Source organism: Clupea harengus, chromosome 22 (genome assembly GCF_900700415.2).
Source record: "Clupea harengus chromosome 22, Ch_v2.0.2, whole genome shotgun sequence".
Taxonomy (NCBI): Eukaryota; Metazoa; Chordata; class Actinopteri; order Clupeiformes; family Clupeidae; genus Clupea; species Clupea harengus.
Window position 1 is genome coordinate 2,660,076 of NC_045173.1, and position 13,983 is coordinate 2,674,058.

The following is a 13,983-nucleotide window of genomic DNA, read 5'->3' on the forward strand; positions in this document are numbered from 1 at the left end:
TGAAAATAATCTGTGCCAATTTTGGTGAAGGAAGAATTGGAAGGAAGACAGTTCAAAAGTTTCATCACCTTTAAATTTGACCCGTTGAGCCCTTGAGACGAAGACATGAAACTTGGTCAAAAGAATGATGGGACTGTCCGAAGTAACGGTGTCAAATTTCAAAACTGGCCCATTCACCACCACAGCCTGCCTGACACAGAGAGGGTAGCCATTCCAGGTGGGTGAAGATTGCACTGCCGCCTTCGATTGAAGCTACTGTGCTAGCATTCCCAGAGCTGCAGTGACCATTCGTCCCCTACAATAGATGCCAGTGAGGTGGGGCTCTGTGCAGTTCTGTCCCAGGAGAGGGAGCATGGTGAACAGGTGATTGCCTACTTCAGCTGCTCACTCAGCCGGGAGAAACTACTGTGTTACTCGTCGATACCTGTTGGCTGTTATCCTGGGAATTTGCCACTTCAGAGCCCTGCTATATGGAAATTATTCCGATTCCTGCTGCGCACTGGTTGTGCTTCTCTCACCTGGCTGCTCAACCTCATAGAGCCAGAGAGGCAGGCCGGAGATCCTTGAGAAGTGCCCCCATGCCCTTCACACACACATACACACAAGGATCCCTCAAACAAGGCTGTGTGTGTGTGTGTGTGTGTGTGTGTCTGGACGCCATAAGCTCATGTGGAATGTTTGTAATAAACCTCCAATCTCTGCTGCTGTGGAAGAATATGTGATTGTTCTTTAAACACACAGACACATATGCAGACGCACAGAGGTTTGGGGGGTGCACACACCCGGCTTCGAACTTCGGTCTCTGAGGTAATAAAGCTGCAACCAAAGAACCAGGCCATGTGACTACTATCGCCATCAGCTACAATACAATGTCGTTCTCCTCATCACTGCCGCCCATATACCAAGACATATGCAAAAACAGCAATGTGGTTATTATAGTGCCCCCTACAAGTGGATATGTGTCATTTCACTTGCGTGAGAAGATGCACGGGATTTGTGGTGAAGATTTGGTGCATGTGCAGTTTTAGCTGCTCATCGTGTTTCACAGGAAAATATAATAATACAGAGAAATTACACCAATTATAATCCAGCAATTAGGGATCCAACAGTTTAGCAACTCTTGTCAGGCTAAACTCGAACTTGCCCTACTAGCAGTGTTGTGCATGAACGAGTTTAAAAAAACGAGTTCATTGAACACGTTGATTTTTATGAGAACGATGAACTGAACGGTGAATATTATCGTTCATATTATCTGAGGTCCGGCGCCACTGAGGTCTTGCTAAAACGATACGGAATGTTTTCCTTCTCCTGAGGAGAGACGGTGTCGTTGCTCAATAGGCTACCCGTATAATTTCCGCGATGTAGCCTAACCTAAACCAACTAACTTGACTTTGCACTACGTTACCCCTGAATCATCGCACACACATGTATACCAAACCATAGACTATATATGTCCATGTACCAAACAAGCAACGTATTCCAAGACAACAGCTCTCGGTCGCATATAAAAATGGCAAGTGAAAGCGAAAATAGAGACGCAGAGTACATCTCAGCGAGTACATCCGATGCACCTTATTCTTATGTGCGGGATTTTTACACACTGTCTGATAAAGTTCCCAACAGTACAAATCTCACCTTTCTGTGCAAATTATGTCCTCCTGAAAAATTTGCAATAATTAAATATATATATATTTATTTAAACATGTCTTTTAGGAAGGGATAATGATGGATAAAGTTTCCTTTAAAAAACAAGTTAGGTCTTTCATTCTCACTTCCCACCTTAAAACTATGAAATTAACTGAACTATGAACTAGTTTAGAGTTTAAATGGTGAACTATGAACGTGAACGATTCATATTCATGTTTACTTGTATGAACTGAACTTTGAACTAGTTCATGAGAGGTGTGAACTTGCACAACACTGCCTACTAGTTCATCATGTCTAGCATACATTATTAGGCCTCATGACTGAAATAACAGTGGATCACATAAAGGTGCAATTATATTTTAATTTTAAGTTTGGCTGTGTTTTGTTGATCACTGAGCAAGTGTGCATAGCAAGCTAGTTACAGCTAAGTTTGTTGAACACATACAGCAGTTGGGTTATTTTATCGATAGGCTCATAGATGTCTTGCGAACATTGTGAAATTGTGCTGTGAAGTGCGCAGGACTTGATGTTTGGGCATCGTCCGTGGACATAAAATTGGTCTTGCTATTATATTGTATTAAATAGAAATATACAGTCCCACACTGGACTCGAACCCTCGGACAGCAGAGGTCGGAGTGGTCATAATTACACAACACAACACCTGGATTAGATAAATCTGTGGCTAAAACGTATTGTATAGTTTCAGGGAATTATATTTTCTCACTGCAGAGTTCTGTTTATGCTGGTCATGAATTGACAGAGATACATACCACTTGTTTGAGCAGTATTAGCATAAGGCTGCAACATAAATGTGAAAAAGGTGAAGGGGTCTCGATATGTTCTGAATGCACTGTATATGAAATGACAGTTACCTCCGTTGATCCACAAGAACTGAATAGAATTACCAATTTTCTTGGCAATGGTCAGTCTTATTATTCCACAAGCACAAAAATACATCACATGGTATAACTTTAATACTAACATTACTTTACAAAATATAGCCCCGTACAACACAGCATGTAGCAGTATAGGTTTATAAATACAACGTGTAAAATGTGAACCAAAAATGGTGTTTACATTTACTTAAATAGTTAAGTTACTTAACATTTACACAGAACAGGTCAAATAAAGTGCTTCTCACCATCACATTTAAAATGGGTGAGTTTTTGTGTTTGTATTTCACATCCTTATGGCTTAGCTCTGCAAGGGAAAGGCACGACTTAGGACCAGCTCCAGCCTGTTTCTGCCCAGCGGACAAGCCTCCAGCACACACACAAACTTCTGATTCAGCAGCTGGGCTTTAGTGGCCATCAGGTCCGCTGTCAGGCGGAACAACACATGATTATCACCAACATAGTTCCACTGGGCTGAATCTCAGTCATCCTCTCTGCCACCCTTCATTTGAACATTAACATCACCTCCGTTTCCACAACGCGTCAGTGCTCACCTGGGCTGGGGGGCGGGGCGTGTGGGGAGAAGCCACCATGTGATAGGATGTTCTCCCAGGTGTTGGTGTGTGGGTAGGGGAGTGGCCTCCAGTGGGTGGTTTCCAGGGAAGCAGGAAGGAACAGGGCGTTCACTACCACTCCATCAGAGAGAGCTACAGCACACAGATGGAGAGCTTCAGGAACAGTGCATTCAGTACCACTCCATCAGAGAGAGCTACGGCACACAGGTGGAACAGGGTGTTCAGTACCACTCCATCAGAGAGAGCTACAGCACACAGGTGGAACAGGGTGTTCAGTACCACTCCATCAGAGAGAGCTACGGCACACAGATGGAACAGGGCGTTCAGTACCACTCCATCAGAGAGAGCTACGGCACACAGATGGAACAGGGCGTTCACTACCACTCCATCAGAGAGAGCTACGGCACACAGATGGAACAGGGCGTTCACTACCACTCCATCAGAGAGAGCTACGGCACACAGATGGAGAGCTTCAGAGTTCTGATACACGCATGGGGTTGCCTGCTTACTTACCAATTGCAACAGAGCAACAATGGAGGAAATCTGAAGGAAATATTAGCTGACACCCTCAATGAATAAAAGACAAATGAGAGCAATCCTACCAGTACAGGGCTCGCAAAATGTCTAAATCCCTGGTAGCCCTTTGGGCAGGCATTCTTCAGATTTTGGTTGCCTTCAATGAATTAGACTAGCCCAAATAAAAAAAACAGCAGGTTTTATGCAGAAAGGTAATATATTTTCGAGAAAGCAATAATAATAAAAGAAACTATTTATTTAACACCAATCATTACTAAAGTTTGCTCTAAAGTTGATCTATGCATACATTGTGTAGGCTTGTGTGTCAGTATTTTAAGAATCAACACATTTAAACATACAAGATTTAAGAGTGTATTTTTTTTCTTTTTCTCTTCTGCTCCAAAGCAAACCCCAAGGAGAGAGGCACAACCCTTCATGTTATTATTTCCATCAAATATAGACTACAGCCTATATCGGTGAAAGGTGTAGTAGTCTGTCTGAAAGGTAGATAGTAGATTATTATCATCTATTTGAATTTATTTGTATGTATTTATTTTTTGGTGAACTTGCTGCCCTATGCACAGCGTGTGACCTGCATATACGTAGCGGTGGCCCTAGTTCTTTTTGGTTGAGTAGAGAAGAGCTGAAATATGGGCATAAACTCATGTTTGTTATCTCCCTTTGACAGCGGTCACATTTAGATTTTCAGACATACCTCAGCTATATCACAGGCTTTAGCGTTTTCCTTGCCTGAGAGTTCTGCACGCAAACTCACTGGGTGTACACTCATGGCTTAGTCCACAACCCAAGTGACCTCACCGATTAACGCCAACATTTCCCACCGGACAAAACCATCATGATCAACAGCTTGCTCATTTGGTGGTCAAAGTTTGTCCTTCAAATAGCATGTCAAAAGAGCAGAAAAGTCAAATAAAGGAGGGAATTTTACATTATTATAATTATAAAATTATAATTTCTGATTTCTGATTACATTTTGGAAGCTCAATGGGAAACCTTTGGGACATAAGGCTAGCGATTTCATGAGCCCTGCAAAAGGCTGCCTCTTAAAGATGCAATATTGCTCCTCACGGTTCTGTAGCTGTCTGTTCAGTGTGTGCGCTAAAAAAAAACAGTGTTCGGAGTCCTGGCTCTATTGGGAAACAAATGCAGTGGCTCTGACCCCGCCATAACCAAATCCAGCCAATAAACATGTTGCTTCGGGAGCATGGAAGGGAGGGGTGCAATGTGATTGGCTGTTGGGCTAACATATCAACAAACTTTTGCCAGAATCGCAGACTCTGCTTTTCGAAGTTCATGGATTCTAGTCTAAATATCAGTAACGTTACCTCGTAGCTGCAGTGTGTAATGGCCTTTGTAGAAGTCAGCAGGGCTGAATGACTCCAGCTCCTCAGAAGGGAGGAGCTTATGGAAGGTGCTGGGCTGAAGGCCTGTGGCACTGGCCTGAACATGTCGTCGCTGGAAACAGAAGCTCCGTGGAATGGTTTCCGTAGAGGCTTGGGAGAGGCCGAAGGAGCAGGTAGGGCTGGTATGCGCAGTGATGTAACTGTCACCGTCACTATCTTCGTCATTACCAGGATTATCCAAATCTTTCTCGTCTCCTATGAGAAACTCCAGCGCACTATCAAAGAGAGATAACTCTAAACAAAACAAAACACACAAACAAACAAACAGACAGAGCGAGAAAGAGAGCGTAAATGGAAAATCAAAGTCCATGTCAGGTACAACAATAAGAACTACAACTTCAAATTGAGAGGTAGAGATAGAAACAGAAACAGATACAGTCACACAGCATCAATTTCATTCAAAAGCTACTCTACACAAACACTGATCACCCACTGACCCTAACCCCGTTAGATAAGACTCCTCACCACTGTCAGAAATCTCCTCTGGGTCAGATGAAGGTAAAAACAGTCTGAAAAGGACAGGCCAGGAGTTAAACATACAAACTTCCACACACATAGTAAATCAGATTCTGTACAGCATGTAAATGTACTATGATCTACTTATTGCAGCACTCGAGGTGCTTTACATGTTCATGCCTCAGACATCTACCCAGTCTCACACACCGACGGCGGAGGCTACCACACAGGGCGGCGACCTGCACACCGGGAGCGGTTGGGGGTTCAGTGTCATGCACAAGGACACTTTGACACTTGGTCAGGAGGGGTCGGGATTGAACTAGCAACCTCCCGGCAGTTGATCGACTCCTCTACCTCCTGAACCTCTGTCGCCTGTGTACTCAAACACACACCTCTTCCTGGGAGTTCCAGCTGTAATGGGGTTTGGCCTTTTCTGCACTCTTGGTGACCTGGTTAAAAGGCCAAATATTAGCACATCAGCAGCACATCAATCTAATGTTTGGACAATTCAGAAAAAGTAATACATTCACACCCAGTTGTGCTAAATGTACACAAACACACACCCAGTTGTAGTAAATGTACACACAAACACACACCCAGTCGTAGTAAATGTACACACAAACACACCCAGTTGTAGTAAATGTACACACAAACACACGCCCAGTTGTAGTAAATGTACACAAACACACCTAGCTGTAGTAAATGTACACACAAACACACACCCAGTTGTAGTAAATGTACACACAAACACACACCCAGTTGTAGTAAATGTACACACAAACACACACCGTATTCTTTGCTGAGGCTCTGCTGGAAAGCCTGGGCTTGTAGGAGCAGCGGAAGGAGAGGAGAGGAAACTCATGTGTCCATCCTCCTGACAGAGAGAAAACAGGGGGAGGCTGGGGGTGAGGAAACCATTTCTGATTCCAAGGTCACTGTCGACCTGACTCCCAATGTGAAGAAAAAAAGCCACTGATATCAGGAACTGAATTGTTACTTACTTGGAAAAAAAACAACAAAAAATATTATTGAAAAGAGCTGTATATTGTGTGGAATATTAAAGGCGAGAAATGTCTCATATGATCAGATCTGTTCCATTGGCCTCTGTGTGACTGCAAATAGTGTACATATGTGTTTTTCTTCTTTCCATCTCCCTGTCTGGCTGTGTGCGTACCTGATGATGGTACTCTACGGCACAGATGGTGCACTGGACACAGAAACGCTGAGACTCCCTGTACTGAAGCTTCCCACACAGAACTTTCAGCTCCTGTCCACTGACCAGCCCGGGATGTGCTGCAAACACACACACAAAACCTGTTGGACCGTGTGACCCTGGTATGTCCATGAACGTGTCCGTGTGTCTCTAATGTCACTAGGGGTTGGAATGCAAACACAAATCATCACTTGCCAGGTTGGACTCTAATAAGCAAAACACCAATGGCAAAATACTTCAGTACCAAGGCTTCTTCACATGTTTATTTTTGCGTTCAGGGTCAGCAAGAAATATAAAGATTTTACCCATAGGTCCCAAAATGTTCATACAATCATATGTGCATGCAGTATGTATGTGCCTGATCAATACCTTTCCGTTCCTCCATGAAGATTCGGAGTGAGGCCGGAGGGGGTGGATAGATGAAGTATCCTCCAACCACAGACCGGTTCATTACATGACTTTCATCTGTCTGATCAAGCCATTGGAGGAACTGCCTGAATGGGCGAATACCTTTATATGGCATTGCAAGAGGGCAGCCAGTGCCTGCAATGTGTGAAAACATTGTGTGTGTCAGCAGCACTGTATCAGGCCACCCAAACTCTTGACACGTGTACATAAATAGAGGACCACTGTGTGATATGCCAATGTCAAAACATTTTCTGACAAAGCATGTGAAAGATTTGTGTGGAAGTGTTTATGTGGTTACCTGTGCAGTACACCTGTGTGTACTGTGTGTTGGTGAGGTAGTAGAACTGCGATGATCCTTTCACCAACTGGAGCCTGGTGCAGACAAACACCGCCACTGAGAAAGAGAGACAGACTGCATAACCAAGAGGCAATGTGTAACTCTATGTTTAAGCCATTATCGCTGGCTAGATATGGTGTCTGAAAATTTCAGAATAAATATTGATTTTTAAAGCTTTCAAGCTAAACTGCAATACATTATTTTTTTCCCCAGTAAGTCAGAGCATCTTATATTACATGTACCTTTTTATTTCTCCGTACCTTCAGCCAAGTGTGTCTAAAGTTGTGTGTGAGTTGCAAGGAATAATTGAGGAAATGGTGAAGAGAACAAGAGACGGGGAGAACAAGAGACGAGGAGAACAGGAGACGAGGAGAACAAGAGACGAGGAGAACAAGAACAAGAGATGAGGAGAACAAGAACAAGAGACGAGGAGAACAAGAACAAGAGACGAGGAGAACAAGAGATGAGGAGAACAAGAACAAGAGACGAGGAGAACAAGAGATGAGGAGAACAAGAGACGAGGAGAACAAGAACAAGAGATGAGGAGAACAAGAGACGAGGAGAACAAGAGACGAGGAGAACAGGAGACGAGGAGAACAAGAACAAGAGATGAGGAGAACAAGAGACGAGGAGAGCAAGAAAAGAGATAAGGAGAACAAGAGACGAGGAGAACAAGAGACAAGGAGAACAGGAGACGAGGAGAACAAGAACAAGAGACGAGGAGAACAAGAACAAGAGACGAGGAGAACAAGAGACGAGGAGAACAAGAACAAGAGACGAGGAGAACAAGAACAAGAGACGAGGAGAACAAGAACAGGAGACGAGGAGAGCAAGAAAAGAGATGAGGAGAACAAGAGACGAGGAGAATAAGAAAAGAGATGAGGAGAACAAGAACAGGAGACGAGGAGAGCATGCAAAGGGTTCCACTCACTGGGTTGGATCGTACTATGAACATCAGGCTGAGATGTGGAGTACAACTTAACCATGATTGGTTGTTCAGAGGTCCCATCCTCCAATTGGATCCAGCGGAAATTGTCCATCTTTCCTTCTGTCAATACATTTCCCAGAAAAAGTAAATAATTTAAGTCCATAAATGTGTGAAGGGAGTTACAGGAGTCCCAAAGGCTTTAGTGTAGTGGTGTGTGATAGTGTGTGCATTTAAGAGTGTGTAGGTCTGTCTAACAGTAGGATATCAGACGCACTGTGCATTCCATCAGCTGCACAATGTGGACACACTTGTAGAAAGCATACATGTACACCTAGACAGGATGTGTGTATTTGAATCTATAAAGCCATGCTGATTACTGTTACCACCACCATTATACCTCATGCATATACACAAAATACTCTGATCAAAATGTTGGTGTCAGGGTCAGAGTTCACAAGATTACCCTTCTTCAGGATGCACTCTGGCCTGCCAACGAAGATGACCAGGCCAACCACATCACAGATGTTACCATGGGGACTACTCTGGAGATCGGTCCTGGAACAACCCACAAGGGATCACACCAGTCAAAGCCACATCATGTAAGTTTGAATGCTTTTTTGTGGCTAGCTTTTACATCCTCAAATTCATTTTGATTGTGTATGGAGAGTGTGTGTACATACCCCTTACAAAAGTCATGTGGTACATCTGGCAAACGCCACTCTGGAGACACCGGTGACACTATGGAAATGATGGCACTTGGGTGGGAGGAGTTTAAACTGATCTCTGTGAGAGAAAGAGAGAGGAGTGTAATGCCAGCTGTGCAGTTGAACACATCATTTCTTGAGTTAAACTGTGTTCTGGCAGTTAGGTTAGTTTGGACATTATGTCTGCAAGTATTCTTTTATTTTCGCAGTAGAGCAGTAAATAAAAAGAAACTCATTACGTCAAATAGGTAGGATGCCTGTTCCATGTAAAGACAGTGATATACACATTTTTACATTTGTTTTTCTATTATTGTGCATCTTAAAGTTAAGTTCAGTAGTGCGTATTTGTGTGTCAAGCTGCACTGTGCGGAGCTGAAGAGAGGAGAAGCAGACCACTGTACCAATGTCAGGCTCTGTGTTCTGGCCAGTGCGGTGGCCGAAACTCTCCCGCACTCTGAAGCGGCTCAGACGCAGCACCATGCCTGGATGCAGACGCCGGTACCACTCCACACACAGAGAGTTCCAGAGCACCACACACACGCTAGCCGACGCATCCGCCACCTGCATCTCAGCCTAGGGGAGGAACAGGTGCATGGATCTTTTTGTCAACACTGAATCATCATTTAATCCGAGAGAAAAACAAATGACAAAGATAATGTAGATGTGTCCTGTTGTAATAATCATATACAAAAAGCTTTACAAATGTACATGTTCTTAGTGTATAAAAGAGGTCAAACTATACATTTATGTAACAACTAAATGTAATGTTGGAAAAGACATCTTACCTTGTATGGGCATAAACAGTTCTGCTCTGCTTTGCCATAATGCATCAGTCGAGACTTCTGCAGGATTCTGACACGAATATCACCACGGATTCGTGACCCATCACTCAGAAAGCGCTGGCGCACGTCGCTGAGTGAAACTGGAGCACGAGATGCTGAAAATACAATTTGGACAATATCTCAACAGGTGGTTAAAACATTGAGCTACACATTTAGTGGACAGCATGCAAAGTCTAATCTGACAAGTCGGAAAGACGTTAGACCCCCGAGTTCATTATTCGGAATTTCTGCACCACCTAAACTCATACTAGTATGAAATGTCCTGAGGTTTTTAAAGTCACTGGTACACTGGCTTACCATCGCCTGCGTGTGGTAGCCTAAAAAACACTTGCTGCTTTCCAAGAAAATATGGTATTTCAGGTCTAAAATATCTACAAACATAACAAGGCATGGTTCACGAAGTACAAATATTTTGGATAGAACTCGGACCAAAACAAGGTTAACTCACTTGTGCGTTCATTCGTGTCGTCCGGTGGCCGGTCTCGCCACACTTCTCCAGAAAAGTCGTGGTCATTCCAGAGTGGTAGATATGTAGCTCTTCGTGCTCGTAGTGGGAGAGGACTGGGTTCTACCCCGGTCCACCAAGGAAGAGATTTAACACTAACTCCAAACAGCGCGCGCAGACCAGCATCTTGGTCAGACCGCTGGTCCAATTCCAGGTTTGTTACGAGAACATCCGTTCTACCCTCTTCAAGGTTTTCTTCCACGAAGAATTCCACATTTGTTAGGGTACTACCACAACGAAGTTGGTTTTTCACAATAAGATGATTTAATCTTGGTTCAATAGAGACGCGAATCTTACAGTCTCCGTCAGTCAAAGTGGTATCATACAGGCTGTCTGAGGCGTGAATACTTCCCTGGAAAAATACCGCAAAATTTGGGTCCCTCATGTAACGGTCTAACGAGAGGACATACAGAGGTTCTTGACACGTCCTGTTTTGTCCTGTGCCTAAACATGTGGAGCTTAATTTTCTCAGAGTCCGCTGCAATGCACAGCTGGGCGGCTGTGCAGAGGTAGGAGTGGAAGCCATTTTTACATATTTTTTCTTCAATTGTTCAGTATTTTGTCTAAAGGCAAAAAAGCTCGACACTGCCGCCTACTGGGATGGAGCACATTGCAACAACTGCAGACTATTTCCACGACGTTTGATTACCCTACGGGTCTGACACTACGATGAGCTCTTTGTGCAATAAAGCAAAATTATTAGCAAATATCTCAGTATTTAGAGGTGGTTCAAATGTATTTTATATTATAAGACATAGTATGGTGAAAGCCTTTTATTGCGTTAAGCCCTTGTTCCATTTTCGCTCGAATGTTATTAACAAATAACTGAAGATTTTTTTGGTAAGCTAACATTTTTTTAATTATAGCCTTAGACATAGATTAATAACAACAGAATGGTTGACCTAAATAATGAGCATTTTCATTCAGTATGGGAAACTCTTTTTTTTTACCTCTGAGGTAGGCAAAAAGGCCTAAATATGCAAAAAATATCTTGTTTTCTTTGGCTCTAACTGTAATAATAAAAAACAAACAAACTAACATTTCAGCTGACATCTTCAAAATAAATTCACTCCTGTTCTTTTATGACCTACATATAGTTATCCATCCTCTCATGAACTTGCACTAGAGTATGACACTACACAAGGCCAGACATATCGTAGAATGACCCCTTCCTATATGAGGGTAAACTCTGCCCTTACTCTGCCCCAGGACAGAATGGCCCCTTCCTATATGAGGGTAAACTCTGCCCCAGGACAGTCTGATCCAGTAGTCTTATGTTTTCCGTTTCCTCACTCTTAGGTGGTGTCCACACGAATAGGGTGAATATGATGAGTTTTAGCAAAAACTGAGAACCCTTTCTTTAAGATGACCAGATTTCTGAAATAAAAAAACGGGACATTTAAGGTTTAAGTGCCATTGTGGCATAATGCAAATCAAAATTTGGGTTACTTACTGTGCGATTGCGGGTGTTTGATTTCTTCAGACTGACCTCACATCCGGCATCCGTGACAAGGAAGCCAGCAGCAGCTTGTGGGATTTTGTATTATTGTCCTGAGCTTCTTTCTTTTCTTCTGGGGAAGTGTGTTTGGTCTGTAACGCTCCCGAGTGTGTTACTGCTTCCCCGGCGTTGCTAGCATGAATGTGTGGGGGCCATAGTGAGTGCCTCGTTCTTGGGCTGAATAGGCTCATTGCCTTTGCTGTCATGGAGCAATATTAGGATGGATGGATGGGTCGATGAATATAAGATTTTCTACTTGTGTATTAATTATTTGTCAATACGTGACCTGATAAAATGTGTATTTATGGGATTTTTAATGGACTTTTGTACATGGGTGGAATTTCTGTGTCTAACATATTGCTATAGCCAACCTGTTTCTGTGTGTACAGTCTGAGGGCACGATTTGTATCAGCACGTCATACTTTAAACCAGCCTAGTGCCTCTGAATCACTGCCCTTCCTCCAGTGTCTTTTTAATGATCTTTCCTGTTGGTTGTATAACTGCAAAATAAATAAACACAACCTTTTTTTTGCATTTCTGTGGTGTTCTCCTAGATTCAGTGCCCAGGAGAAATAGGCCTACTCCACACCCAGACCTCTGCTTACACAATAGCCCTGCTTCTCCAGTTCTGGAGAAAAACGGACGGCTGCTCTCAACATATTGGTGGCTGAAAATGTGAGATGCTGAAAAAATGATGCACTAGCCTACATCCAAGTAGACTGTACGCCTATACAATTCAGTTACCCATCACCTGGTAGCACGATTCCTAAATCCCATCGAAAAGACGTTGGAGGGAATGTTGTAGATTCACTTGACACTTGCTAGCCTCTGGTTGAGTTTTACACAGCTGTTTTCTATAAAACCAGGCGAGCAGGTGGTTAGTAGAAGAAAAGTGATATGATGCTGCTATACCGAGCAGCCAGTCCCTCTGTTGGCCAAAAGAAGCACAACGTGAGACTTCTGCCCATCTGATCTGCTGCCTGGTCTTTCTTAAGACTTTTAGGTCTGTTTGAAAACAGGGACAGCTCCAGCTGGGGACAGGCCACCAAAAACGGGGAGGTCTGGCCACCCACCCTTTGACAACTGGGCCTGAAAATGCATAGTTTTTAAAAACGGGTTTCAGAGTGGAGACTTGCAGGAGAGGCAAAAACTGAGCTTTTTGAAAACAATGACAACACGGCCCCAACTTTATCCACGTTTCATTCTCTGTGATGCTTGAGGCTGGAACCACGCCCTCCAAAACTTCCACCACGTCCTCATTGGCAATGAATAGAAAATCTTTTTGATTCTTATACAGCTCCTCAAAATGTTGCAAGAAGATCCATTGAATTGAATGAGCCACCCCAATGTTGGGAGGTCTGATATTAATTTACATTGACCACTGCAAAAAAATGAATGACTCCTGTCACTGGCAACTGGTTTCGTGCTTCTAATTCACATCTTTCATATCATTCCGCAAAAAGTCCATTCACTTTCCGTAGTGGAAATTCAGTGTAACTTCTTTAAAGTTCTATTCACGTGAAGATCTATTTTTCTTCTCAGTGGAAGCCATGAAATGGCAACAAAATCACTTAAAAAGAGATATTTTGGAGGCATGTCTTTTATCGTTCTGGCAAGTAACCAGGATAATGTGTAGTCTGTTGGCGTGCGTCGGGGTCCTGTCCATCCTGTCGGGATTTATTTTCCGATACTGACTGGCAAACTATCCCTTACGTGTCAGAAATCATAGTTGTCAGACCATTTGTACTATTTCTACGAGGAGGACATAATCTATTGGAAACAACAGTGGCCAAAGCCTTTTTTGGGTTTGGTTGATAATATGTGATGCTGTTATCCGGCTCTCCAGCTATTCAGAGACTATTCTTGAATCCAGACGAAAACAAGAAATAAATAGGGAAAGTGTATAAACACCTTGTCGAGGTACAGGAAAACAATTATTCATTACAAAAAATATATGAGGGTTGGAACCAAGATCTTAACATAACTAACATTTAAAAGCCAAGCAAGGGAATAGATGTCGTGGCTGAGAGCTGGGAA

The 13,983-nt window shown here is 43.1% G+C and overlaps 1 protein-coding gene across 1 annotated transcript; it reads right to left on the reverse strand.

Annotated features, from left to right (window-relative positions):
• Window positions 1–2,202: 2,202 nt before the first annotated feature.
• si:ch73-71d17.2 (RPA-related protein RADX) lies at window positions 2,203–10,990 on the reverse strand. Its single transcript, XM_031560279.2, has 15 exons — window positions 10,392–10,990; window positions 9,887–10,038; window positions 9,503–9,674; window positions 9,078–9,180; window positions 8,861–8,952; window positions 8,401–8,517; window positions 7,431–7,526; window positions 7,094–7,267; window positions 6,686–6,804; window positions 6,300–6,385; window positions 5,904–5,960; window positions 5,521–5,564; window positions 4,978–5,289; window positions 3,095–3,247; window positions 2,203–2,966 (listed from the first exon to the last, which is right to left on the reverse strand). Exons 1-15 carry the CDS (start codon window positions 10,972–10,974, stop codon window positions 2,842–2,844), a joined length of 2,385 nt encoding a protein of 794 aa, XP_031416139.1. The 5' UTR covers window positions 10,975–10,990; the 3' UTR covers window positions 2,203–2,841.
• Window positions 10,991–13,983: the final 2,993 nt, after the last annotated feature.